Source organism: Catharus ustulatus, chromosome 12 (genome assembly GCF_009819885.2).
Source record: "Catharus ustulatus isolate bCatUst1 chromosome 12, bCatUst1.pri.v2, whole genome shotgun sequence".
NCBI classification, from domain to species: Eukaryota; Metazoa; Chordata; class Aves; order Passeriformes; family Turdidae; genus Catharus; species Catharus ustulatus.
Genome location: NC_046232.1, coordinates 9,154,160 through 9,180,121, shown reverse-complemented (window position 1 = coordinate 9,180,121; position 25,962 = coordinate 9,154,160). Strand labels below are relative to the sequence as shown.

Here is a 25,962-nt window from a genome sequence, read left to right as displayed (position 1 = left end):
GAATGGGACTGCTGCCAACACCCTGCCTGATGGGGTGTCAGGTTGTACTCTGACTGTGTCAGGGTTTGGAGTTTGTTTCTTTGTAGTACTGTATTTCTATTTTAATTTCCCTAGTAAAGAACTGTTATTCCTAATTCCCATATTTTTGCCTGAAAACCCCTTGATTTCAAAATTATAATAATTTGGAGGGAGGGGTTTACATTCTCCATTTCAAAGAGAAGCTCCTGCCTTTCTCAGCAGACACCTGTCCTCCAAACTAAAACAGCAACTTTTCCTTCTTTGTCCATATATTGGCCACACCTGATTATAAGCCGCACTTCAGGTTCAGAACAAAATTTTAGTCAAAATGGTGCGGTTTATAATCGTGAAATTACTGTAACTGATGGTAAGACTAATGAAGATGCTAAGGAATTCCAAAACTTCTCCAGAAGTTAATACTTCTAACTAACTTTTCCAGACATAAAAAAGCTAAAAAATCCAGAGTTAAATCTAAAAGTATAATATCAGAAGTTAAATTTAAAACCTCATTCACAAAATAATTATAGTATTTATAGCAGTAGAGGATTTCACTAATCTGGGTGCTAAAATCTTATATGACCATGACCTTTTAGTAAAACAAGTTCCTCAAATTCATTACCAGCACAAAAAAGTGCCTTTTTCATCCACTCCAGAGAAAAGGCACTGTGTCTCCAGAAACATTCTTACCCATAAATATCCAAAACACCAATGAAAGTGTGTTGCTTGCCAGGAAACTGCAGAGCTTGGTTAATTCTTTCCACAATGAAGTCAAACAAATGAGAGTAGATCTTCTTTGCCAGGGCATCCCTGGCGTTGGCAGCCTGGGCCCTTGTCATTGGCTTTGTCACCGTCTCCGAGGTCGTGACAATCTTCCTGTGGCACAACCACCGGGCCACTTTGTCACAGTTTAAACCCAGAAGCTCACAGAATATATTCAGATGTTTATCTTCCACCTTTAAAGAAGATCAATAAATATTATTAGGGTGCATTTACTTCTTTAACTGTTGGCTAGACCTTGCTCCGCTGACACCAAACTATGATTTTTATTTTTATATAGTTGAGGGGCTGTATTTACTTCTTCATCTGATAAAATGGCAAGATGGGCTAAAGCAAATAATACTGGATAGAACTCCTGATACAGGAGAGAAAAAGTTGGACTGGATGAGATGTTTTGGATTAAGACAATGAAAGAAAGTTACTTTGGTCTATTTTTAGGTGTTCTTGCCTTTCAGACTTGCATAGCTTGCTGGGACACATTTTGAGCAGCTTTGACTATGCTCTGTTTCCTGCATCCTGCAGAGAGCTCCAAAATGGATTTTCCAGCAGCTGTGGATCAATTGGATATGGAGCACTCTTAGCCACATTTTGCCTTTTGTTAATACTTTCTGAAGCTGGGCACAGAGCAGCATCTGTGTGAACACTCTCTGATTCCACAAAGATGGAGAAATCAGTCAAGTTTAGTACACCAGATTTAATGCTGCTCTGAGCCCCAGATATGAGAGAAACTATTGCTAAAGCACTTCTGCCATAAAATAGAATAGAAAATGTTGGTATCTGAATGAGCTACTTCCTTACACTGATGGATGATCTTTCATCTCCAACAGCTGCTATTTCCACATTGCCCAAGTGCAGGATTGCTGCCAGCATTTTAAAAACATCCATCTGAAAATCCCCCTTCAGACCTAAAAAAACATTCCTTGATTATTTGAAATACACAGAAACAGTACAATTAATTAAAGTAGAACAATGCTGGGCAACTTGCTTTGTTGTGCAGCCAAGAATTGCACAGCATCTCTGCAGAGCACCATGCAAATCCTTGGTCCTGCCAATTTTCTGCCTGTCTGATCCGATGATAGATTGGGCATAAGTTCCTGTACTTCCCCAAGTGCCAGCTCAAGTCTGATTTAGCTTTAACTAAGTTTTTACATAAGCTTTTACAGGGGCAAAGAAGCTTCCAATTCCACTTCTGTCACAGCATGTTAGTTTATGGGCCAAGAAGACTCCAGCCCTCAGTGCTTCTATCAGTAACAATTAACACCAATTGCTAATTGCTTCAGCCCAGCACTTTGCAAACAGATCAACACCACAATGGACAAGCTATGAAATAAACTATTTTGGTAATTACTACTAACATTTTGGATATTTCAGAAACCACTTTTGCCCATTTCAGAAAAAAAAAATCTCTTGAAAATGTATCCCCAAGAATTTACCCAGTAAGTCAAATGTCTTCTGAGTCTCCACCATATTGGCTCTGTCATCAATCCCTTCTATTACAGTGCTGCCACCCATTCGTGTGTAGTTAAATTCTTCTGCACTTCCTGCAGAAAAGAAGTAAATCTTGTAATTCTGCAAAAATTAGGGAATGGAGAGAGCCACTTGTTAAAACTTTTATAGCAAAAAAATTAAAGATGCTGTCAGATGACAGTGATGAGCAGGAGGTCCTCTTTTTTCTGAGCGAAATCCATGCGCTCAACTCAGTTAAGCTGACATCAATTAGTATTCATAATTCCTAGAAATCTTAATAGTCCATCTAATAAACAAACTGGAATGGAGACTGAGTAAACATATACCTAAATTCTGCTTCTCCCAGCTTCTCTGTAGATAAATCAAGCCCCTAAGCTGTCCTGGCCCCTGTCACTACAGAAAGTATGAGAACCAGATTTCCAAAGACACTCAGGTACTTCATCACGCACTATTTGAGTTACCAGGGATTTGCTACCAAGTTCAAAAGCAGCAGGATTAACAGTTAAGTGACTTTAAAATGCAGGTCCTGTTTTAAGGCTGTGAGATTTGCGTTGTAATGCACTAAACATCCCAGCACTTGAAAACCCAGCCTTAAAATGCTGCACTGAAATAGTGAAGAGCAGGTTATTTGCTTGAGACTTACCCAGTTTAAGATGTTCATATTCAGGTTGCATAGCAGATGCACACAATTGATAAAATATATGGTAGTTCCTTTCATTTTCTGACTGTAAAATAAAGCAAAGAGTAACATCCCAGGAAAAAAATAATTAAAAACAAAATGAAGAACCAAACTGAGAAACACTTAATATTCAACACTATTGTAAAGTGACAATGCAACTGAAGGCTCAATTCTGCCTCAACATAAGTTAGCAAAGAAATTACTTATTATTAAAATGGCACATCTTAGCAGGAACTTAAGTGATACATTCAAGTATACTTTATTTCCACTGCCAATATGTGGAGTTCTTTCCCCAAGGATGTTAAAATAATTTCTTCAGCTTGAACAAGCATCTACTAATAAGAACCGTCAAATACTGTAACAAAAAAATGTGTAGGAGTGTCAGCTGAAACAGTGCCCAGTGGGAACTCAAAAAACTATCCATTTTCAAACCATCCTTCAGGGCAGAAAATATACAGAAGTATTTTTCAGTGTAATTAAAAAGTTACAATACTACTAAAATGAAACCTTTCTAAAAACTGTTTTATAGAATTAAATACCTTCTTTAGTATATTACCACAATTAAGCCATGACATTGTAATGAATCACATAAAATAAGCCCTGGTCTAATAAATTTTCAGCCAGCTTTTTTTACTGAAGACTCCTCTATCCCCCTATATGCTGTTCCTTTCCAGAAAAATTTGCCTCTGTTACTGTTGTAACCACAAGTTACAGATTTCTCAAATATTTCTTGCACTTATCTCAGGGAATTGTCCCCGAGAAACATTCTTCACAACCTAAGGAAGAACATGGAATAAAGTAACTTATCATAAATAATATTAGCTCCTGTTAAAAATAAATCAAATGCTGATTGGATACACTATTCAGAACTTCACATAATATTTTCTATATAGAACCAGTACAGTGCATCAAGAGCTATATTGACATTGACTACTTTAGACTTTGTTTTACCCACCTGAAATACAACTCTGGATTTCTCAAGCAAGTATGTTCTCATGTTAGCTCCAATGATTTGGTAATTCTGATCAAAACTGATCTCAGTGTATTTTCCAAATCGACTGCTGTTATCATTCCGTGTGGTTTTTGCATTGCCCACAGCCTACAATAATTAGAAACTTTTATAATTTGATTTACTCACGTCTCTTGTCAAAATTTGTCAACTACAAGTTTCTAAAATCAAAAGGTGCTTAGGGATCAATCTCAGCACTGAACTGTGTTACTTAAATTTTGAGGTCTAAAACTGGAGACAAGCCTTGAGTCAGTATAATGCTACACAAACTGAAAATCAGACCAAGCATACTTTTCCAACATAAGGGTCCAAGTAATAAAACCAATCAACTTGTTCAATATTGTTACACCAGCATCATCTAATTAGGTGGTCAAACAAAAAATCTGGAGGCAAAGTAGCACCTCCAAAGGGCCACTGGTAAATCAGACAGGACTGGGTGCTCCTGAGGCTGACCACATCTTTCCATCAGTAACATTCAGAGGCTGGAGTTCGAATTTAAATATCCAACTCAGACAGATGAAGCATCCCTTAAGATTTCAAACAAAATTTCCAAGAAGCTCTCAGAATTCTTCCCTTGATGAGTACAGACTTGAGAGACACTCCCCAAAACTCACCTCAGTTATTGGATTGGATGCCAATACTTTATCCTCCACATGTGCATTGCTGCTTGACTTACTCACAGTGGCAAAGTATCTCATAGTATACCTTGCAGACACAGTCTTTCCAGCTCCTGATTCTCCACTGACTATAATAGACTGATTTTTGTTATTTCTAAAACCAAATAATCAGACAGTTCAAGTCAGACACGCTTAAAGTGCATGTATAAATGTAGGAATGATACATAGGAAACAATGTTTGAAATCACAGCTGTGCCCAAGTCTCAGATATCAGTTCCATCTTTCATCTATTCTTCCCTTTCTCCTCTTCAGTTGTAACCTCTAGGTTGATGTCATTGTTGTTCACCCTCATCAAGAATTAAAATAGTTTTGAGTTCTAGAAATTCCTCAGCCGGTTAAGGGATCCCTTCTCTAATTAAGCTACACATTCAAAGGTACTCCTAACAGCCAATGGCACATACACAGTAAAATTAAATGACAATTAACTGACTGCCCCTAGACTTCAAATGTTATTTATGGACATTAAAGGACATACTGAACCTTGCCATTTGCTTGTATGCTTCTTCTGCCACTGCAAATATGTGTGGATCCATGTCCCCCATGTTTTGCCCACTATATGCATGGATAATGGCATCTCCATATATTGGCAGCTGCTTATAGGGGTTTATTGCAACCAGAATTATTCCTACAGCCAAGTGTACAAAACAAAAATAAAATACAGGTTAGTTATATGAAATGCCTGGTTTTGGCAGCAACAGTTGAAATATTACAAAGTAGCAATATTTTCTAGGTAGAAGATGCTGATGAACAAACACGTCTATACTCACATATAAAACCAATTAACATGAGTTAAAAAATACCTCAGGAAAACATTACACACATCATGTTGCAAGCTGAATCAAGATTAATACTTTTTAAAAAAGATTTAAAAAACCCCCTTCATTTCACTTAGCTTACCACTGTATGTGTAGATAAGCTTAGACTCCACAAAGCGAATTTTAAGATTGTGTAGAACAGCTGGTTCATGGAGATAACTGAGTGCAGTGAGATCATTTTCACCAACAAGTATGTCAGGATTTCGCAGAGGTGGCAAAGCAGCTGGATCAACAGGGTAACTCAGTTCCTGTCAACAAAAATTACTTGAAATGTCATAAAATGTGTTAGGTTTGTATAAATACAAATCTTCTACCTTTACATGAAGTTATGGAGTTGATGGAACCCTATCCGATCTTTTATTTCATTGATTCCATACATCCCATTGAACTTGGGGGAAGCTATTTGTTGCTTATGAAAAAGAAAGCTTCATTCTCTTTACTTACAATATTTTGAACTGAAATCTGTAAAAATGGGACATATGTTTAGCTCTGTAAACACAGGTATATTTCAAGTGCAGATGAGAATAACAGATCAGCTGTAATGGAATGAAAGTAAAGACCTGGTCAGAAGTCAAGCCAGCTCTATAATTATCCTTACTTGCAACCCCTCAGTTTTCTTTACAGGATGTTTAAAACTCACTTCAGTTTCTTTCAACAAATCCATTTAATCATACCTTTAATACCTGTATTTATGGAACAGGAATGCAGAAATACATAAACGCTTTCAAAGTATTAAATCTGTAAAGAACTTGGATACTAAAGTTAACAGATCTTATACAAACTAACAAAAAAAGCAACAGCTGGCTCTGAGAGAGAACTGTCTGCTCTGCACTTCTGACTTTTACTTCAATTTAGGATGAGTTTCAGGGCTTGTTTGCAAAGTGAGTTTTACTAATGTATACGGACAGTGGAATTGCACTCCTCATATTTTTGGGCAGCAGATACGTACTGCACCAATTTTAATATAATGAAAAAGGGAAATACGTACATGTTATTTAGATCCCATAACCCACACATCCCCATAGGTGAGTCCTGTATTTCTACAACAAACCCCACAATGATTCAGGCTTTTCTCCTTACAGTTCCATCTTCCAATTGCACATGGAGAAAACGGTCTCCAGCTTTGTAGTTTTTTGTGATTTCTGCAGACTGCCAAACTTCTTCATTATCAGGGATCCAAACCCTATTGTACTGTAACAGAAAAACAAGACAATACTTATCTTAGCTACTTTATTAAGACCAGGCTAGTATTAAAAAATACCTTTCAAACATCAAGTGCAACCTAATTCCAAGACTTTTGGTGATTATTATCAGCTTTGTATGGCAGGATATATTTTTATGGTTTTGTTATTTTTCATGAAAGAATAAAAAAAGAAAGCAGATTCATTCATTTCAGACATGCATACTCTCCTGTTCAGAGCAGACTCTGCAGAACAACACAGCATGTAGGAAGGTGAGCAAAGGCCAGACTGTAGCCAGGCTCTTCAAATCCTCTAACACTGAACAAAGAATAAAATACACTTAAACAACACCTGGTTTCTATGAAGAGCTCAAATTAGCTAATACCAGAGAAAGCATCTCATGTACCAGAATTCAAACAATTAAACACAGATAATCACTTCCCTGGATTCAAGTATAGGACACTGAACTCAGAAAGCATTTTGCCATAGGCACATTGTCGTACCCAAGAAAGACTCTGTACAGTTCCCTTTCTTTTAATGGGACTGAAATGCAATCTCCAAACATCTTTCCCTGCTCTAGGACAAACTTCAAAGACTACTGGCTGTTTTCTTCCTTTACAAGCAATCAACTGGCAAGCTTTAGCTCCATCCCAGCAAGGTATCTCAAACCTACTGAAGTACAGTGTCCCGGTTTAAAGGGACAGTATTACCAGGAAAAGGGAATTCAGGAACTCGCAGGCACAAAAAAAGGTATAGGTTGGGAATAACAGTTCTTTACTGAAATATTTATAAGACAAACAAAAACAGCATCAGCTATACGAAAGAAAAAAAAACAAAACAGTGACAGAACAGAATGGAATTCAGTCCCAGTCCCTTTGTCAGTCACCGATGGCTCTCCGATGGACCAGGGCAGGCGGCTTCTCAGTCGCGGCTGCTGCAGGGGCAGGGGAGGGGGCGAGGTAGCCTCACCACCCCAGGTGGAAGAAAAGGGTGAGAGGAAGGAAACTCTGCTCACCGTGGGCGTCCCAGTTCCCAGTTGTTCAGAGCTAGCAGGAAGCTTTAGCAGTCCAAATCCAAGAAGCCTGATCCCAACAGGAGAAACGGAACCTCTCTCCTCCAGTTCGGCCGGCGAGCTGTCTAGTTCTCCTACCCCCAGTGTCCTCTTACTTGCGGAACACAAAAGCAGGACTCCACCTTTCCCTAATGGGCCATCATTGCTTCAGCAGTCCTTCATCTCCAGCTCTTAACGGCTAATAGGAGAGCCATCCCGGCTAGCTTAACATAATAATGGGAAAAATTTCTAAACCTCGCCAACCCACAACATTATCCACCCCAAATTTTTTCCATGCTAACATACTACATTAAATTAGAACCTTTAAATTACATACATACATGCAGTTACAGACACAGTATCATAGGTAGTTCACCCCAGAACAAGGTCTCCTTGGGGTATGCATCGGGTTTCTCCATCCTTTTGCATCACCCACCAGGTACAACCTGGTCCTTGAGCAAAAACCACCCCACGGACAGGATTGTCTTTGCTGGAGGCAGAGTTCACCCAAACAGTTTTCCCTAGCATACCTCTCATGTGTACCACTGGAACCTTATCCCCATCTGGTGTTCCCAAGAGCTCAGATTGGGCAGGGCCTGCTCGGTTAGTGGAACCTCGGGTATTCACTAACCATGTGGCCTTTGGTAGATTACTTTCCCAGTTCTTGAAAGTCCCCCCACCAAGTGCCTTCAAGGTGGTTTTAAGCAGGCCATTGCACCGTTCGACCTTCCCAGCTGCAGGTGCATGGTAGGGGATATGGTACACCCACTCAATGCCGTGTTCCCTAGCCCAGCTGTTTATGAGGCTGTTCTTGAAATGAGTCCCGTTGTCTGACTCAATTCTCTCAGGGGTGCCATGTCTCCAAAGGACCTGTTTCTCAAGGCCCAGGATGGTGTTCCGAGCAGTGGCATGAGGCACAGGGTAGGTCTCCAACCATCCGGTGGTGGCTTCCACCATGGTCAGCACGTAGCGCTTGCCTTGGCGGGTCTGAGGCAGTGTGATATAGTCAATCTGCCAGGCCTCCCCATACTTATATTTGGACCAACGCCCACCATACCAGAGGGGCTTCACTCGCTTGGCCTGTTTGATGGCAGCGCACGTATCACAGTCATGGATGACTTGAGAGATACTGTCCATGGTTAGATCCACCCCTCGGTCTCGTGCCCACTTATACGTGGCATCTCTGCCCTGATGACCTGAGGCGTCATGGGCCCATCGAGCCAGGAACAATTCTCCCTTGTGTTGCCAATCCAGGTCTATTTGTGACACCTCTATCTTTGAGGCCTGATCAACCTGCTCGTTGTGTTGGTGTTCCTCATTAGCCCGACTCTTGGGGACATGGGCATCCACATGACGAACTTTCACAGGTAGCTTCTCTACCCGGGTGGCAATGTCTTTCCACTCGTCGGCAGCCCAGATTGGTTTTCCCCTACGTTGCCAGTTTGCCTTTTTCCACCTTTCCAGCCAACCCCACAGAGCATTGGCTACCATCCACGAGTCAGTATAAAGGTAGAGCTTTGGCCACTTTTCTCTTTCAGCAATGTCCAGGGCCAGCTGAACAGCTTTGAGTTCAGCAAATTGACTTGATCCACCTTCTCCTTCAGTAGCTTGTGCAACCTGTCGTGTGGGGCTCCATACGGCTGCTTTCCACTTCCGGTTCATCCCCACGACGCGGCAGGAGCCGTCGGTGAAAAGAGCGTAGCATGTTTCATCTGCTGGCAGTTGGTTATACGGTGGGGCTTCCTCAGCGCGGCTCACTTGTTCTTGCTCCTCATCATCGGCGAGACCAAAATTTTCACCTTCTGGCCAGTTCGTAATTATCTCCAAAATCCCAGGGCGATTTGGGTTTCCGATGCGGGCGCGTTGTGTGATGAGGGCAATCCACTTGCTCCATGTGGCGTCGGTGGCGTGGTGGGTAGAGGGAACCTTTCCTTTGAACATCCACCCCAGCACTGGTAGTCGGGGTGCCAGGAGGAGTTGTGCTTCCGTCCCAATCACCTCTGAGGCAGCTTGGACTCCTTCATAGGCAGCCAAGATCTCCTTCTCTGTGGGAGTGTAATTGGCTTCAGACCCTCTGTAGCTCCGGCTCCAGAATCCCAGAGGTCGCCCTCGAGTCTCCCCAGGCACCTTCTGCCAAAGGCTCCAGGACAAGCCATGGTTCCCGGCTGCAGAATAAAGCACATTCTTTACCTCTGGTCCCGTCCTGACTGGGCCAAGGGCCACTGCATGAGCGATCTCCTGCTTGATCTGGGCAAAGGCTTGCTGCTGCTCAGCACCCCAGTGGAAATCGTTCTTCTTACGGGTGACCAGGTAGAGAGGGCTCACAATCTGGCTGTACTCAGGAATGTGCATTCTCCAAAAGCCTATGGCACCTAGGAAAGCTTGTGTTTCCTTCTTGCTGGTTGGTGGAGACATTGCGGTGATCTTATTGATGACCTCAGTGGGGATCTGGCGCCGTCCATCTTGCCACTTTACTCCCAGGAACTGGATCTCTCGGGCAGGTCCTTTGACTTTGCTCTTTTTAATGGCAAAGCCGGCTCTCAGCAGAATCTGGATGATCTTTTCTCCTTTCTCAAATACCTCCACTGCCGTGTTCCCCCACACAATGATGTCATCTATGTATTGCAGGTGTTCTGGAGCCTCACCCTTTTCCAGTGCAGCCTGGATCAGTCCATGACAGATGGTGGGGCTGTGTTTCCACCCCTGGGGCAGACGATTCCAGGTGTATTGCACGCCCCTCCATGTAAAGGCAAACTGAGGCCTGCACTCTGCTGCCAGGGGAACGGAGAAAAATGCGTTGGCAATGTCAATGGTGGCATACCACCTTGCTGCCTTGGACTCCAGCTCATACTGGAGTTCCAGCATGTCCGGCACGGCAGCGCTCAGCGGTGGAGTCACTTCGTTCAACGCACGATAGTCCACAGTCAATCTCCATTCTCCATCAGACTTGCGCACGGGCCAGATGGGGCTGTTGAAGGGTGAGTGGGTTTTGCTGACCACCCCTTGGCTCTCCAGCTCACGGATCATCTTGTGGATGGGGATCACAGCATCTCGATTCGTCCGGTACTGCCGGCGGTGCACTGTTGAGGTGGCAATTGGCACTCGTTGCTCTTCCACCTTCAGGAGTCCCACTGCAGATGGGTTTTCTGACAGTCCAGGCAAGGTGTTCAACTGCTTAATGCCCTCTGCCACTACAGCAGCTATTCCAAAAGCCCATCTGTATCCCTTTGGGTCTTTGTAGTAGCCACTCCTGAGAAAGTCTATGCCTAGAATGGGCGGTGCCTCTGGGCCAGTTACAATCGGATGTTTCTGCCACCCCTCTCCTGTCAGGCTCACCTCAGCTTCCAGCAAAGACAATTCCTGTGATCCCCCCGTCACCCCAACAATGGAAACACGCTCTTCCCCCACATGTTCTGATGGTATTAGAGTGCATTGTGAACCAGTATCAACTAATACCCTGTATTCTTGTGGTTCTGATGTGCCAGGCCATCGGACCCACACCATCCAATAGACTCTGTTATCCCGTGCCTCTCCCTGGCTAGAGGCAGGGCCCCTCTAGCCCTGGCTATTACTCCTTTCCTGAACATACATAGTGGAGGTTCCTTCAAGTGGGTCTGACAGATCATCCTCCCTTCTGTAATGCCCAGCACCTTGGTCATGGGAGGTTGAGGCTACCTTCACTTTAGTGTAGCTCCCTCGGTTAGCATTTCCCTCCCTGAGTTGACGCACCCGTGCTGCCAAGACAGAAGTGGGTTTCCCATCCCATTTTCCCATGTCTTCCCCATGGTCACGCAGGAAAAACCATAGGTCAGCTCGTGGGGTGTACCCTCTTCCACTAGCTGAGGGGCGTGGGGCTGTAACCTTGGGGTATGAGGCTCGCACTGGTGCTGCTTTGATCTTCCTGATCTCCTCCCTCATCTCACTTATGTCACCTCTCATCCCCCTCACCTCCCTGATCTCCTCCCTCATCCCCCTCATCTCCTGGACCACGGAAGAAACCTGGGCCTGCACTACGCCATTCATCATACTGTGAAAATCCCTAAGCTTGTTAGCAACAGAGCTCACTGTTTCTCGGTGCTCATCAGCATTAATCATTGCAATGAAGGTGGTGTATTGAGATGGCCCTCGGTTTGCCAGGTTCCACAGCATGTGACCTGTGCACCTGACCTTGTCAGGGTCATTGTCATGCTGTCCATCCCTCCCAAAGAGTACCTCCAGTACCGCCACCTCTCTCAGCTGTTGAATCCCTTCCTCAACGGTTTTCCAATGCATTCTATTATGGTACTCCTGCATTCTTTCTTTGTTGACAAACCTCTCTCTTACACTCATTAAAAGCCGCTCCCAGAGGGGAAGTGGGCCTGGCTCCCTTACGAATATTTGGTCCACACCTGAGTCCTGGGACAAGGATCCCAAATTCCTTGCCTCTGTACCATCCAAGTGCACACCTGTACCCATAAGGTCCCAGACCCGAAGTAACCAAGTTGTCAAAGCCTCCCGGCCCCGTCGTGCAATATCTTTCCGCAGATTGCGGAGATTTTCATAAGACAGGGACTCAGTGATGATTTCAACCTCTGGCTCCCCTGCTGGTTGTGAGGGCCCTCCTCTCTGGTCCTCTTTGTCTAGGTGCCTTGTTTTCATTTTAGACTTCCTAGTTTCTACAGGGGCGACTGCTGCTGGCTGTGAGTGCCCTTGCAATTCAGCTGGACCCTGGGCAGATGTAACACCTATGGGTTCCACTACAGCATCACTGGATTCTCCCCCTTTATGGCAGGGCTTGTCACCAGCTGGGGAGAGGTACTCCTTCATCATCTGGCCCATCTCACGTATCTCCTTCACTAGAAGCCCCACCCACTCCGGCTGGTTTCTTTCTGAGATGGGCTGTGGGGCAGGGTCAGGCTCTGGGGCAGCATCCCTAGTCTTTGGGGCAGGGTCAGGTTCTGTGGCAGCATCCCTAGTCTCTGGGGCAGGGTCAGGCTCTGTGGCAGCATCCCTAGTCTCTGGGGCAGGGTCAGTCTCTGTGGCCGCATCCCTAGTCTCTGGGGCAGGGTCAGGCTCTGTGGCAGCATCCCTAGTCTCTGGGGCAGGGTCAGGCTCTGTGGCAGCATCCCTAGTCTCTGGGGCAGGGTCAATGTCTGCAGCACCATCCCTATTTCCTGGAGTAGGTATCAGAGTTGTTATCCAGCTCAATCCCCCGTTATCTCTTAATGTTAAATAGGACAAGCCTATCAGTAACACCAGCCACTGTACGATATCATTAGCATTCAGAGGAAATCTGAACCCTTCAAAAACTGGTGGGGTAGACCCAAAAATTTGGGTGAGGGGTTGGGAGAAAATTTCCCCTGGTGTTATTCCCTCACAGTAGGTGCCATTATTAAAGTAATCCCAAAAACATGCATTTAGTGTGTGGTATCCCTGAATCCATGTACCCGCCGTCCAAAGGAAGTTAAAAATCCATGAATTCCTCACCTTATCAACCCATAAAGCAAGTTCGATAACAGTTACAGTAGCCTTAGTTACAGGGCCCATGCTTATGTAAGGGTTTGCAAATGGGAGATATACATGTATGAACACGTGCAGCCCAAACCAGATTAAACTGGACCACATGTTGCTAGCACACACAAAAAAAAACAGTCTCAGGCAACCGAAGAACTGTTATTCCTTAACCTCGTGCCCCACGTTGGGCGCCAAGATCTGTCCCGGTTTAAAGGGACAGTATTACCAGGAAAAGGGAATTCAGGAACTCGCAGGCACAAAAAAAGGTATAGGTTGGGAATAACAGTTCTTTACTGAAATATTTATAAGACAAACAAAAACAGCATCAGCTATACGAAAGAAAAAAAAACAAAACAGTGACAGAACAGAACGGAATTCAGTCCCAGTCCCTTTGTCAGTCACCGATGGCTCTCCGATGGACCAGGGCAGGCGGCTTCTCAGTCGCGGCTGCTGCAGGGGCAGGGGAGGGGGCGAGGTAGCCTCACCACCCCAGGTGGAAGAAAAGGGTGAGAGGAAGGAAACTCTGCTCACCGTGGGCGTCCCAGTTCCCAGTTGTTCAGAGCTAGCAGGAAGCTTTAGCAGTCCAAATCCAAGAAGCCTGATCCCAACAGGAGAAACGGAACCTCTCTCCTCCAGTTCGGCCGGCGAGCTGTCTAGTTCTCCTACCCCCAGTGTCCTCTTACTTGCGGAACACAAAAGCAGGACTCCACCTTTCCCTAATGGGCCATCATTGCTTCAGCAGTCCTTCATCTCCAGCTCTTAACGGCTAATAGGAGAGCCATCCCGGCTAGCTTAACATAATAATGGGAAAAATTTCTAAACCTCGCCAACCCACAACATACAGCTATTTGAAAAAAACATTTAGATGTAAGTTATGCTGTTTGAACCATTTAGTTCTCCTATGCTGAAGTTAAAATGCTGATGAGAAAGGAACTTCTTCAAATGCTCTGCCTGAGAAGCTATAGGAAACAACATTCCTTAGAAGGACATAACACAGCTGGAAACCTCAGTCAGTAGGAATTACTTTACTGATGCAGAGTGTGTCCTTGTCATCCTGACAGGGTTTGACAAAGCAACATCATCAGTCCCTACTCACTATAAAAAACTACAATGTATACTCTTCCAGCATCTTTCTGTGTTGATAGCCAGAACCCTTCCTTTAATTCCCTCACCCTAGTTACATTCATGGTCAGTTGAAACAAGCTGTTTAAATAAACCTGTGAGAACTGCTGCAGCTGCTTACTTGAAAAATTAACATTAGTCACCATTTCATGGAGTGTGATCAGAACCACAGATACCTTGGGGACTTGTCCTCCCTCAGTGTTGGTGCACAACTCTTGGTTTTGGCACAGATGACTTTTTTCCTCTCTGATTTGGAAGAAGCCTTGGAAAGTCCAGTAGATCCTCAGAACACAGGATCCCTCAGGATCCCTCAGTAGATCCTCCTGAGTGTCTGTGCCCCAAGAACCCCACTGTACCACGGTGGGTGCCTGCAGAGGTCCCTGCAAGCAGCACTGTGCAGCTGTCGCTTCCTTAATCCTAAATCCCAAAGATCAACACCAAACAATTTGGGGAGGAGGGACTTGCTAATTCATGTCCTGTGAATTAGCCTGTGCTGCTCAGTGACTTCTCCAGCTGAGTTTTCAGTATCTCTAAGGACAGGCACTGACCTTTCTAGAGAGCCACACACCAGCCTGGTGCTCACGAGGGGATGAACAACCATGGAAACCTCAGCTGCTTCCACGACACCTCTTTGCTGATGCTTTCAGCATGATGGCATTTTTTCACACAATATCCAAAATCACAGAGACATTTTCTAAACAGCCCCAAACAATTGCAATGGCAATGTTTTAATCTATCTGACCAAGAGGACAAAAGCCCAGTTCCACAAGTATCTATTTAATGGCCAAATGAAAGATGTGGCTAAATTAGCTTTACATTTGAGTTTTCCATGTTTATCCAACTATAAATCGTTATTTGTATCATTCTTACACTATGCTGATTTCCTCCTGGCTTACAAAAAGTGCTTGTTAAACTGAATTCTTTGTTTGCTGTTACTCTTTGTGAGTTAGAATATCACCACCAAACAGCCTCAGGGGCACACAGTGTGCTCCCATGCAAGAAAATGAACTGCACTAGGTCAAGGACGAGACAGGGAGGGAGGAGAATGTGATAAAAGCACTGATTCCTCAGGAAAGGCCCCTGGAGTTGCAGGAGCCTCCATTGGCAAATGCACCCAGCCTAGAGAGTTGGCTGTCTCCAAACCCTGCCTCGCAGGTAAACAGACGGCAGTCAGCTCATTTCCGTGTCAGGTTACACCCGTGCTCCTTCCCCCTTCACCTGCCCGACACTCACTATCCTGGGAAAACCGCGTTCGTTCTTCCAGGGCTCCAGCAGCAGCAGCAGGACCCGCAGCCCTGCGGGACCCCCAGCCCTGCAGCACCCCCACCCCTGCAGCACCCCCAGCCCTGCAGCACCCCCAGCCCTGCAGGACCCCAGCCCTGCAGGACCCCCAGCCCTGCGGCACCCCCGGCCCTGCGGGACCCCCAGCCCTGCGGCACCCCCAGCCCTGCAGCACCCGCAGCCCTGCGGGACCCCCAGCCCTGCGGGACCCCCAGCCCTGCGGGACCCCCAGCCCTGCAGCACCGCGCTCACCGGGAGCGGCTGCTGGGCCAATACCTGAGGGACAGGCTCATCGAATCATTCAATTCACCAATTCATTCCCGTTGGTTTCGTTATTTAAGGCTCAGCAAACAAACGATACGTCACAACACTCCGGTGAATGCAGGAGAAGAGGGAAAAGTTGTGCAAAAGTTTCAGCAGGCGCCTTAAGGAGGAAGAATCTTTGCTTTGGGGCCAAGCTCTGCCACACACATTCAATATTTGCCCAACAGAAAGCGCGGCGCCCCGAGCCTGAGCGCCCAAGGAAGGGCAGCTAAACCTGCAGGTTGCCTAATCGCTGGCTAGAGCAGCGAGACGGGCTCCCAGAGCCGGAGAGTCTCACAGAATCAGTGTTTTTCTCGAAATGTCTCCCCGGTGTCCCTGGTGCGATGTCCCGCCCGCACGCGGCGCACGGAGCTCCTGCCCCTCGGCCCCTGCCCCGGCCCCTGCCCCCCAGCCCCGCTCACCCTCGGCCCCTTCCCCAGCACCCCAGCCCCGCTCACCTGCGTGTAGAGCTCAGCCAGCGCCATCAGGGCCCAGCCGCGGTGCTGAGGAGGCGCCGCAGAGCCGCCACAGGTTCCGCAGGTGACCGCGCTCCGGCCCGGCCCCCGCCCCGGGGCGTGGGGAACGGCCCGGCCCTGTCCCGGCCCCGCTCCCGGCCCTGCCCCGGCCCCGCTCCCGGCCCTGCCCCGGCCCCAGCCCCTGCCCCGGCCCGTCAGCCGTGCGGGGCAGGTTCCACGGGCAGCAGGACCCGGCCCTGTCCGTCCCGCGGAGCTGGGAGCGCTCCCGGTCACCGTCCCGGCACCCCGGACACACCTTCAGGGGCCGGGAGCGATGGACGCTGCAGCTACCGGGGGGGGCCCGGGGAGCAGAGAAAAGCAACAGAACATTAATAACGTCCCTACAAAGCGCTGTGAAGGGATTTCTACGACAAGCTCCGAATAAGACAAAAATTAACAGCTCTGAGTGCATTCAGTAGGTTTAAAGCGCTAACAGGTGCTACAGTCCAATATCCTTTAAGAGGAAGAAGACTTGAGTAACCACAGTGCCGTGTTTTAGCAGGTGGATCCATGACAAGACCCACCAGCCCTTCCCACCCAACACGAGGAGGTTTCGTGGCACACAAGGGAATGTTTTAGTGAAGTTACTCAAATTTTATTTCAGGAACAGTTAATATCAGATGACAAAACACCCCAACCAGAAATGGGTTACGTTGAACAAAGTATTTTCCCATAAGCACAGCAGTTTATGGCACACTGCTGCTATCTGGGTGTGTATTTACACATCCTCAGATTTTAACCAACTCCCTTGGCAGTCAACACCGAGCCTGCCATGGAGGCAGAGGGAAGCCTGTGACCATCTGGGGTCCATGCCAGCACACAGCTCACAAGCCACCAACCAACCAACAAAAATCTGAAACAAACTGTACAGCTGTACTTTTATTTGGACATTTTCCAGTGATAGCTATTAGGTTACAGTTTTTATGATGCATACATTTACTAAGTACAACATCAGACACTACAACAGATCAGAGCTCAGGTAATTCTGACAATGTTTTGTTTTTCATCTATGTACTGTAGTGGCATCAAGTGAAAACCTATGTTTAAAGGCTTTTACTCATCACGTGAAGTATCAGCATCTTAAAAAACCCATGTGTTTACTCATAGTTTTAGTATGGTACTTGAAATGTGTTCAGTTTAAATCACAAATCACATATAGACCTTCAAATTGCAATTGCTGGTGTTTCCAAGTTGGGAACAAATATTGTTGGACATCAATCCACTTTCAATGAAGCTGATGCTGCTTTTTCCTGTAATAGATTAATCTCATTTAACTGACTTAAGCACTTCAGTGTTCCATCCCAGTCTGAAGTGTGAGAAGCAATTTTTCAAAATTTGGATAGAAGACTGTGTCCTAAACATCAGAATAAAATGATCACTGGAATAAAAATACACCAAACTGAATGAGGTAATTATTGTGCAAAATCTGTAGAATAACTGTATATATTTCTAAGGGGTCATTGACAAGTATTTATCCAGCATCTGATAAAATCTATCATCTCAATAGATAATAAATTAAAGTATAAAAGATATGTCCACATTAAAAGAGCATAACAATGATTCAAAGGAAAAAAGTTTTTAAAGTAATTCTGCATTATATTCCATGGTTAAAGAGATTTTAGTCCTAAGGTGAAAGTTATATTATACACTCACACTAAAATTTTACTTCTGAAAGTGCATGTAAAATACTGCCATGTAAAATGTTATATGAATTACCAACTACACATCTATTCCAACTCAAAAATATTTTCCTTTAAAACATGTCAAGCAGCATATACTTTTAATGTGATATAAAAGTAATACCAGTCAAACCACTGAGTTTAAGGATGACACCTATAAATTACTAAACACTACTTTTTTTAAGGAAATGATACAATAAGGCTTTTTACAGGTAAACAAACTTTAAAAATAAACAAAAATACATTTAGGCATACATTTTAAACACTAACAATTAAGTAGTGGATACATTTCCTGATCTAGAGTATGAACATACTGTAATGCCAATTGTTTGTTTTTCAATAGGAGAAAAAAATTGGTAGGTCAGCATGTTCTCTTGTGTTTTCTTTCCTAACCTGGTTACTGATGTGAAGGCTTTGCCATTACATTCTCACAAGTACAGTACCATGACAGTCTGAAAATGACCTTACACCTTATTTGGAGCCACTTCACAGCAGCCAGAATTTCAGAAATCAAGTAACATTTGAAAAAGGAGTGTTTGGTATACAATGCAGAGGAAAACAATCTCAATCACTTAGCAAAGATCATTCAGAACCTTTCATAAATTCTTGGGAGTACTGTCATGATTAATCAAGTGTAATATGGGCTGTTAGAATATAAGATGACAGGAGCATACTAAAATGATACTGAAAAAGTTTATGTTGTCTTTATTTCCAATTTTAGCAACCATACGTATAAACAGCATGTCTCCCTCTCAAGTAAAACAAAACTGAAATGTTTCAGTCTGCTTAACAGCAAATCTTTTCTCTGTGAATTTGCAGGCAAATAGAGGAGCACCAAACTGTCTAACAGTGTATCTCTAGGTTATTTATCAATATTGTAAAATAAATTAATGTTAACACTAAGATGCAGATTATTACAATTATTAAGGTATTTAAAATATTGCACAATGCAACTGAGCAATGTGTGTGGCTTTATTTTTACACGTATATTTGAGCCATACACCACAAAACTGGAACCCTAAATGAGGCTTCTGCATGTATGCCTCACATTGTGAAATGTGAATTTTATATAGCAGATCCAAGATGTGTGAGACAGAAAAAATCTTTCCAGTAAAATGTGCAACATTCAAAATAACTCAGTTTCTCATTCTGCACTCTGATTTCCAACCTTTAAATCAGCATGAATCATAGTCAAGTGACAGCATCATAGTCAAAACCTACTTAACTTTCTTGTTAGACAACCTAAGAATGAGAGCCTTGGGCTACTGCAGAAATTTTCTACTGGAGTTTTTCCTCTCATATTCCAGTGTGAAAGAAGACTTTCCTCTGTTTTGTTATTAAGTGGCAAAAAACCAAGAGATTATACTCAAAATACACATTGTCATCTCTGGGGTCTACAAACAAAGAACAACATTAGACACACTTTATAACCTAAATAAATACTAAAACCATTATTGACTTCTGATCGTTTGCTTCAAGATTCTGTATTTTTAGCTAACTACTTTTAAAAATAACTAAACTTATAATTTCCAGTGTGCTACTTGTGCTTAGTTACCATTTTCCTCTACAGGTGTTACTTGATACAATGTGCAAAAATCCAGTTAAAATAACTGCAACAGACTGTAAATAAGGTTGACAACAAAAAATGAAGTATCTTATTTTTAGTGCTTAGTATGATACTGTCATACATTTAAAACAACAGAATATGCAGCAGCCATTTAGTTTGCTTGGTAAACCACAGTTCTAACAAATAAACACCTAAGTTAGAGCATATAGTGAGCTATAAGACTTATCACTACAATTTATGTCAAACTGACATAAATGAGGAAGTGGTTTAAGAAATAACTGTATATATTGCCAGTTTGTGTTTTTCCATTCCAGTTTTTACAAATTAAATGTAACAGGCTCCCATGTGACTGTGTATTCTACTACAAAATGCCTTACTTTCAAGTCTTCTATCTCCAGGACTGTGACTGTCCCTATTGGTCCCCACCTATGAGAAGATTACATATGGATTTTAATTTACACTATTTAAATATGTTACTAAAGATCTAAAAATGTCTCTAGACAGCTGAAGACACAATTTTTGTCCAAGCCCGATCTCCATACTGTGGAAATGGATGAATCAGTGATGTCCCCATAAATGCAATGACCAAGCACAAATGCACATCTTTCAATGAGCATTCAGCCTGTGGTGCTGCTGTGCAGTTCCCCAGCTACCTTAACTACACATCTGGGCTTAGATTGGCTTTTGTTCAGAAAACGTGGGTTCAGTGGCTCACTATGTTTTAACAGGTACAGATATCAGGCAACTGCTTCTCCATCTAACACTGACAGGACATCCTTGGGATCAGACACGGGATATGAAGCCCAGGCCCAAGCTGGCTGGGATCTGGATGGTTTCTAAAGCCAGAGAGGATGGATTAAATGGGAAAGTAACAGGGAAGATGTGTTTAGCATCCATGAGCAACTGAGGAGAGTCCTTCCTGTCTCGAAGCCGCACCTGCAGAGATAAGAAAGCGATGATGTCAGCACTTAGCCATCTGACTGATAACAGTCACCTTACAAATATGTGTGTGTGCAAACACACACTATGCCAACCTGAGCTGACACATTTAACCAACTGTGCCATTAAACTGTGGTCACTCTGATCAGCTTCAGTTCTGCACATCTCCCCTTACAATGCAATATGGAATACTTAGATTCCCTGCAAAAGGGAGATTTTGCTCTGTATCTAGTAACCATCCTTTCAGTAAGTGGAATTACAGCTTTATCTCAGTTCTACCTTTCCAATCCTCCTTATTCTGCTATACTGTAAATTCAATTTCTAATAGACCAGAAAGTTCATGTTTGTTTCTTAAATATGCTCTACTGGCTGCTTCTCTTTAGAGTTCTCAAAACTTTTCATTTTCACCAATATATACAAAAACAGAAGTGGTAAATTAAGAACTTTGGTATGAATATAGATCTCAGTTTTCCAAGCACAGAACGCCACACACAGACATAGTCTGAGTAAATTTACATACCTAAATATTAGTGCTTGAAAAGTTGCCATACAAGTGAGCTTACATACACAAAGCTGAATTAGCAAAAAAAACCTCTCACCTGAAAACCTCATACATACTGACAGGGAAATGAACACTTTCATCTAAGTCTGGAGGCAGGAACTTGGGATTGCTTAAATTTTAAGGCTGACATCACCTTTTCCATGCTGTTAAACTAAGATAACTAAAAAGCATTGTTTAATTCATTTTTCTAAACATACTTCAGGATGCAAGCAATTTTGGCTATCAGAGGTTTTCTTAGAAATAGTCAAATGGTTTTTGATGAAAAGATAGACATACCTGTATTGTACGTATAAATGACACCAAGACTCTCTCTTCAAACTCATTAACTGGAGTATACAAATTCAGAACTTTTACAATCTGTGAAGAACAACCACCATCCATGATTATTAATAACGTAATTTTAAAATCAGCTATTTAAAAAAGAAAGTTATTTTAAAGTATCTGTTATTTTTTGCTTCATTGATTAATGCAGAATTCCAACACCCTGCTCAGTGATATGTTAAATGACTGCCTCTTTCAGAATATATGCTCTTTGGAGATAGTAACCCTAAATTTCTACATATGTGATGAAAATACCAAATGATGGAAAAACCAGTGAGAAGTAACTGATTGTTTTCCTACCCACCCCCAAAAACATGATGTATTTCTCCCCCTAATTTTGACCCTGTAGTCATGACCTCCTATAGTCTTACAACTTTTCTGCTTTTCAAGAGAGTGAGCTATTTCTCTAAAAACAGGGCTAAAACCACCAAAGGAAAGAATTACATAACAAAGACTTCAAATAATAATATGGGTGAAACTTGTAAAACCTATTAAAAATGCTTTTTGGTTTTTTACCATTCCCTTTATTAAAAAACTAAACACTTTGTTAAAAAGTTAAAACACAGCACATGTAATTCTAACTTCTTATTCAGTGGAAAACTAAGTGATTTTCCAGTAATGTGAATTAATAAATCAAAATGGCTTGATCAATGCAACTGCTAGTGCTGACACAACTGTGAAAGAAATAGGGAAATTTTTCTGGTAAGAACTGTTCAGTAAGCATCAAAGATGCTTGGGTCCATTTATTCCTGGACAAGCTCTATGCAAATGTAGCATGGTTTGAAAAGAAGTGCAACATATCTGTACAAAATCTGAGCTTTCTTAAATAGGAGTCTGTTTACTGAGATCCACTGGGTTCAGCCTTTGAGGCTAATGGGTACAGTAACTTTACACTCTTGTTTGCAGACTCACAGACAACAGCTCTGTTTGAATTGTCCATCAACTTGGCTGGATACCAGCTCTGATGGCAGAAAGGTCAATTCCTACTATCCTAGGCAGAGCTGTCTGGAGTACAGACATGTCTTTGAATGAAGACTTTCCTCTAAGGATTTCCAAAAACTGAGAGACTGTGTACAGCACTGCATCCTGGACAATCTATTCAGCTTCCTCTCATTTGTTCAAAACTTATCTCAAACATCAGACTCAAAAGGGTCTGGTCCTTTTTTCACCCCTCCAACTTCATCTGTTATAGCAAAACAAAGTAAGAAACCAGCAATTCACGTGTGACAGCAGTGCTGGCAGGGATAGCCAACACCAACAGAGCAGAGAGCTGCTCAGGAGGGACAGCAAGCCAGACAATGAGGATTTCCTCACCTGGGCAGTAGTCAGTGCATTGCACATTGAACAAATGGCTTCTGCATCTTCATCTGTTTTCTTTTTTACTTGCAACAACTGTGCAGCCTGGATGAGGGGTTCCAGGGTTTCCTTAGCCCCACTATTCATCAAATTTTTATCCCGTAGCCATTCTTCCAGTTGACTCACATTGTACCTGTACAAAGAGGCAAGAGCATCAAGAACGTTAATGTTTCATTATCGATAAATGGAAAGAATGTGCAATTTCTCTTTCCCAGTGCTGCTTCTTTATGTGTTTTTCTTACATTCCTTATGTATTTTTTCTTTTTGTTATTTTGTCTTCGCACTGCTTTCTTCCAATTAAGGCAGTGATTTTGACTTTCATAACAGCTAGAAACTATGGTCAAAGATTTCCACTAACTAGTCCTTCCCATTTGTTTCTGTTCCTTTTAATTGCATGAACATGAAAAGAAGAAAAGCAAATGAGATTTTGTCCATGTTAAAGTAAAGGCTTTGGGAGGTAATTTGAGGGACTGGAATGCCCTGGCTAAATCTCCTGAGATATGCCAGTAAAATCCACTGGACAAGAGATGTGAAATGCAAGAGATGATTCAGATGGCTTCACCTCAGGATGCAGCAAACTAGTGTAGACAGAGAGGTTGCACCACCAGTATACAAAAACTGCAGCAGGTATGTTTGCTGTTCTTCTCTAAAAGCTGAGGAAGCAATTACCAACATTTCACCTACAGGTCTGATTCCCACTTGATAATGAAACACTTTTTGGTTTGCTTCTATCACATTTCCTTGAATGTCAGGTAGGATTTGGCCTAAGTCAACTAAGCTGTTTTTAACCAAATGTCACCAATCAGCTGAACATCATCTGCATCTGGAAAAATAAATATTCCAGATATCTGCAGCTCCATCAAGATGATATTCAGCACTGTGAAGAGTTCAGTAAGATTCCAGCAGTGCATTCAAGAGAAGTGCAAGCAGCTTTCCCACCTTATCTGCATTCCTTTGCTCCAGGAGCACATGTCCTTGCGCAGGAGCAGGTTATTGAGCGTGATGGCCCCGATGATGTAGAACATCTGCTTGACCACCTGCTTGATCAGCTCTGGGTCCATCCCGTGCTGGCACATGACCGAGTGGAAGGAGTTCAGCTGCCGGATGATGGAGTCCAAGGTGTAGGTGCCCTCATCAGCAATGCTGGATGTTCTCTTCCTCAACCCTGTTGGTTTCACCCCTGAGACTCCCTGGATGGTCTCGTGCTCCAGCATTCCTGAAACTGCATTTAATTGACACCATCATTGCAGTGACTGAAAACTGCTGATACAAGCACGTTGTGCAAGACAGCAAAGCAAGCTGGACTTTCTGCTAGCCACAGTTTGCCATGATTTCCAGAAATTGTGTCCCACAGTGTTCTGCAAAATCCAAGTTCACAGGGTTTTTAATGTGTGTTTAAAAGGACAGTCTGAATCTAGCTCAGGAAAGTACTTTCTTGCTCCCAGGGTCATATGAGCAGCAGAGTCAGCAAGCTGAGAGCTGTTCCATTCTTCTAAGTGTTGTGATTGGAAAGCATAATGAAAATGTCTGTGGGAGTACTGTCTGAACAGAAAATGAAAAGTATTCTTAATGGAAAAAAAACCCTCTCTGAATGTTAGTTTTATCACTGCTTGTGATTTAATTCCTCACTGCTGTCCATAACAACCAAACTTTTTTTTTCATATCAATTAAAATTAAGAGTTCTTATGTAATTAAAGTCTAATTTTTCCACAGGAAATCTCGCAACAGACAGGGCAACAAATACCAGATTGTCCTGACAGCTTCTTCCTGCAAATGCCTGATTTATGCCAAGCATGAATAAGATATACCAATTTATTCTGGCACTGCCAGAAGAACCAGTCACAGTTTAGTTTTTCTTCTAATCCAACCTGTCCAGAATAGTCCTTGTCATCTATGAACAGAATACCACAAGAACTATTAATGAAACTCTACTATTTAGGAAGAAATACAAGATACATCTACTACCACCACCACAATTTTCACTTTGGTACTGTGTTGTGAAGCTTAAGGAATTTAACTTTGCCTTACCAATCATTGGTTGCAGAATATTTTCCAACACTCGGACAAGTTGTTGGTAGATCTGAATAGCCAAGTCACTCAGTACTTGTCTGTATTCAGCTAAATCAAAATTAGTGAGGCAGTGTTCATTTTGACGAGGTGTATTATGCTTCATAAATCCCTGAATTCATAAATAACAGAAATTAATGCTTCAGTAGAGCACAAAAATATTACACAAAGCCAGTATTTGCATTTTGTTTCATGCAACTGACAAACAATACCTTAAGTCACAGTCCCTGAAAATTTTAGTTTGGAACTTTGTCTCATTGAGGCTAATGCTAGGATTTGCTTTTCAAGTGTGATGCCCACAGCACCTGCTTCTTTAACTCAAAATTTCAGGTCTGTGACACAGGAACAAACTCTGACAGCTTTCTGGCAGGCAAGACTCCCACTCCAGCATGGGCACTTTCACCTGGCCAGTTATGGCCAAAAGCCCAGTTAAGCTTGAAAGAGGAACTGGGCTTATCACAACCTCCAAACATCAACTGGTCTGCTATCCTATGGTTAAAAGGCTTAATACAGCCTTTTTGATAGGGAGTGCAGTGAATCACTGCTAAAAACCATAATGACAGCTGCCAGATTCTCCTGCTTCATCTGAGCTGGCCCTTTTGGGAGCCCAATGCCACCTAGACTCTGGGTCCCAGCCCACAATAAAGGGAAGCTGGTTCAAATCTTTTATCCTTGTGCTTTCCACTGATGCTGTCATCATCATTCCTAAAGGTGTAGCCACTTTAAAGAGATTATGATGAAATATTTTATACAAGATTTGTTAAAGAGAAGTGCTGACAACAGTACTGGAGAGCAAGAGAAACCAGAGTAAGAGGATTGCTTACTTCTTCTCCACTGTACTGCTTCAAACAGTGCAAAAATCTGCAGGTGTTGGACAGCCAGAAGGACACTGTTTCAAAGTCATCTCCTCTTTTCTGAGGATAAAAACAAACACAGTTCAGCAAAGACTGGTAGGAGAAATGAAATAATAGAATGCAACATGCACAACTAAACACTTAATATACACTTTCTAGTAGATCCTCATTCTGATGTTTTGCAAAACTTTGTGTATTACAGTAATATATTAGGAAAGCAAGGGTTTTG

At 43.1% G+C, this 25,962-nt stretch overlaps 2 protein-coding genes across 8 annotated transcripts in view; both read right to left on the bottom strand.

Moving 5' to 3' along the window:
- MYO5C (myosin VC) overlaps positions 1–16,394 on the bottom strand; it is a 42,213-nt gene extending 25,819 nt beyond the window's left edge. The window contains exons 1-10 of the mRNA XM_033070464.1: positions 16,332–16,394; positions 6,523–6,633; positions 5,525–5,690; positions 5,108–5,252; positions 4,565–4,721; positions 3,897–4,040; positions 2,906–2,987; positions 2,229–2,336; positions 1,594–1,700; positions 706–971 (exon numbers count right to left, since the gene is read on the bottom strand). Coding sequence (XP_032926355.1) covers positions 706–971; positions 1,594–1,700; positions 2,229–2,336; positions 2,906–2,987; positions 3,897–4,040; positions 4,565–4,721; positions 5,108–5,252; positions 5,525–5,690; positions 6,523–6,633; positions 16,332–16,358 — 1,313 coding nt within the window. The 5' untranslated portion in view covers positions 16,359–16,394. The remainder of the gene's footprint in view (positions 1–705; positions 972–1,593; positions 1,701–2,228; positions 2,337–2,905; positions 2,988–3,896; positions 4,041–4,564; positions 4,722–5,107; positions 5,253–5,524; positions 5,691–6,522; positions 6,634–16,331) is intronic.
- Positions 16,395–17,242: 848 nt separating this feature from the next.
- Positions 17,243–25,962, bottom strand: part of MYO5A (myosin VA) — a 98,892-nt gene continuing 90,172 nt past the window's right edge. For all 7 annotated transcript variants that reach the window (XM_033070252.2, XM_033070250.2, XM_033070251.2 and 4 more), the window contains 6 exons: positions 25,704–25,793; positions 24,841–24,991; positions 23,752–24,034; positions 22,771–22,945; positions 21,412–21,492; positions 17,243–20,570 (listed from right to left, as the gene is read on the bottom strand). In XM_033070252.2, the coding sequence (XP_032926143.1) occupies positions 20,418–20,570; positions 21,412–21,492; positions 22,771–22,945; positions 23,752–24,034; positions 24,841–24,991; positions 25,704–25,793 (933 nt within the window). In that variant the 3' untranslated portion in view covers positions 17,243–20,417. The remainder of the gene's footprint in view (positions 20,571–21,411; positions 21,493–22,770; positions 22,946–23,751; positions 24,035–24,840; positions 24,992–25,703; positions 25,794–25,962) is intronic.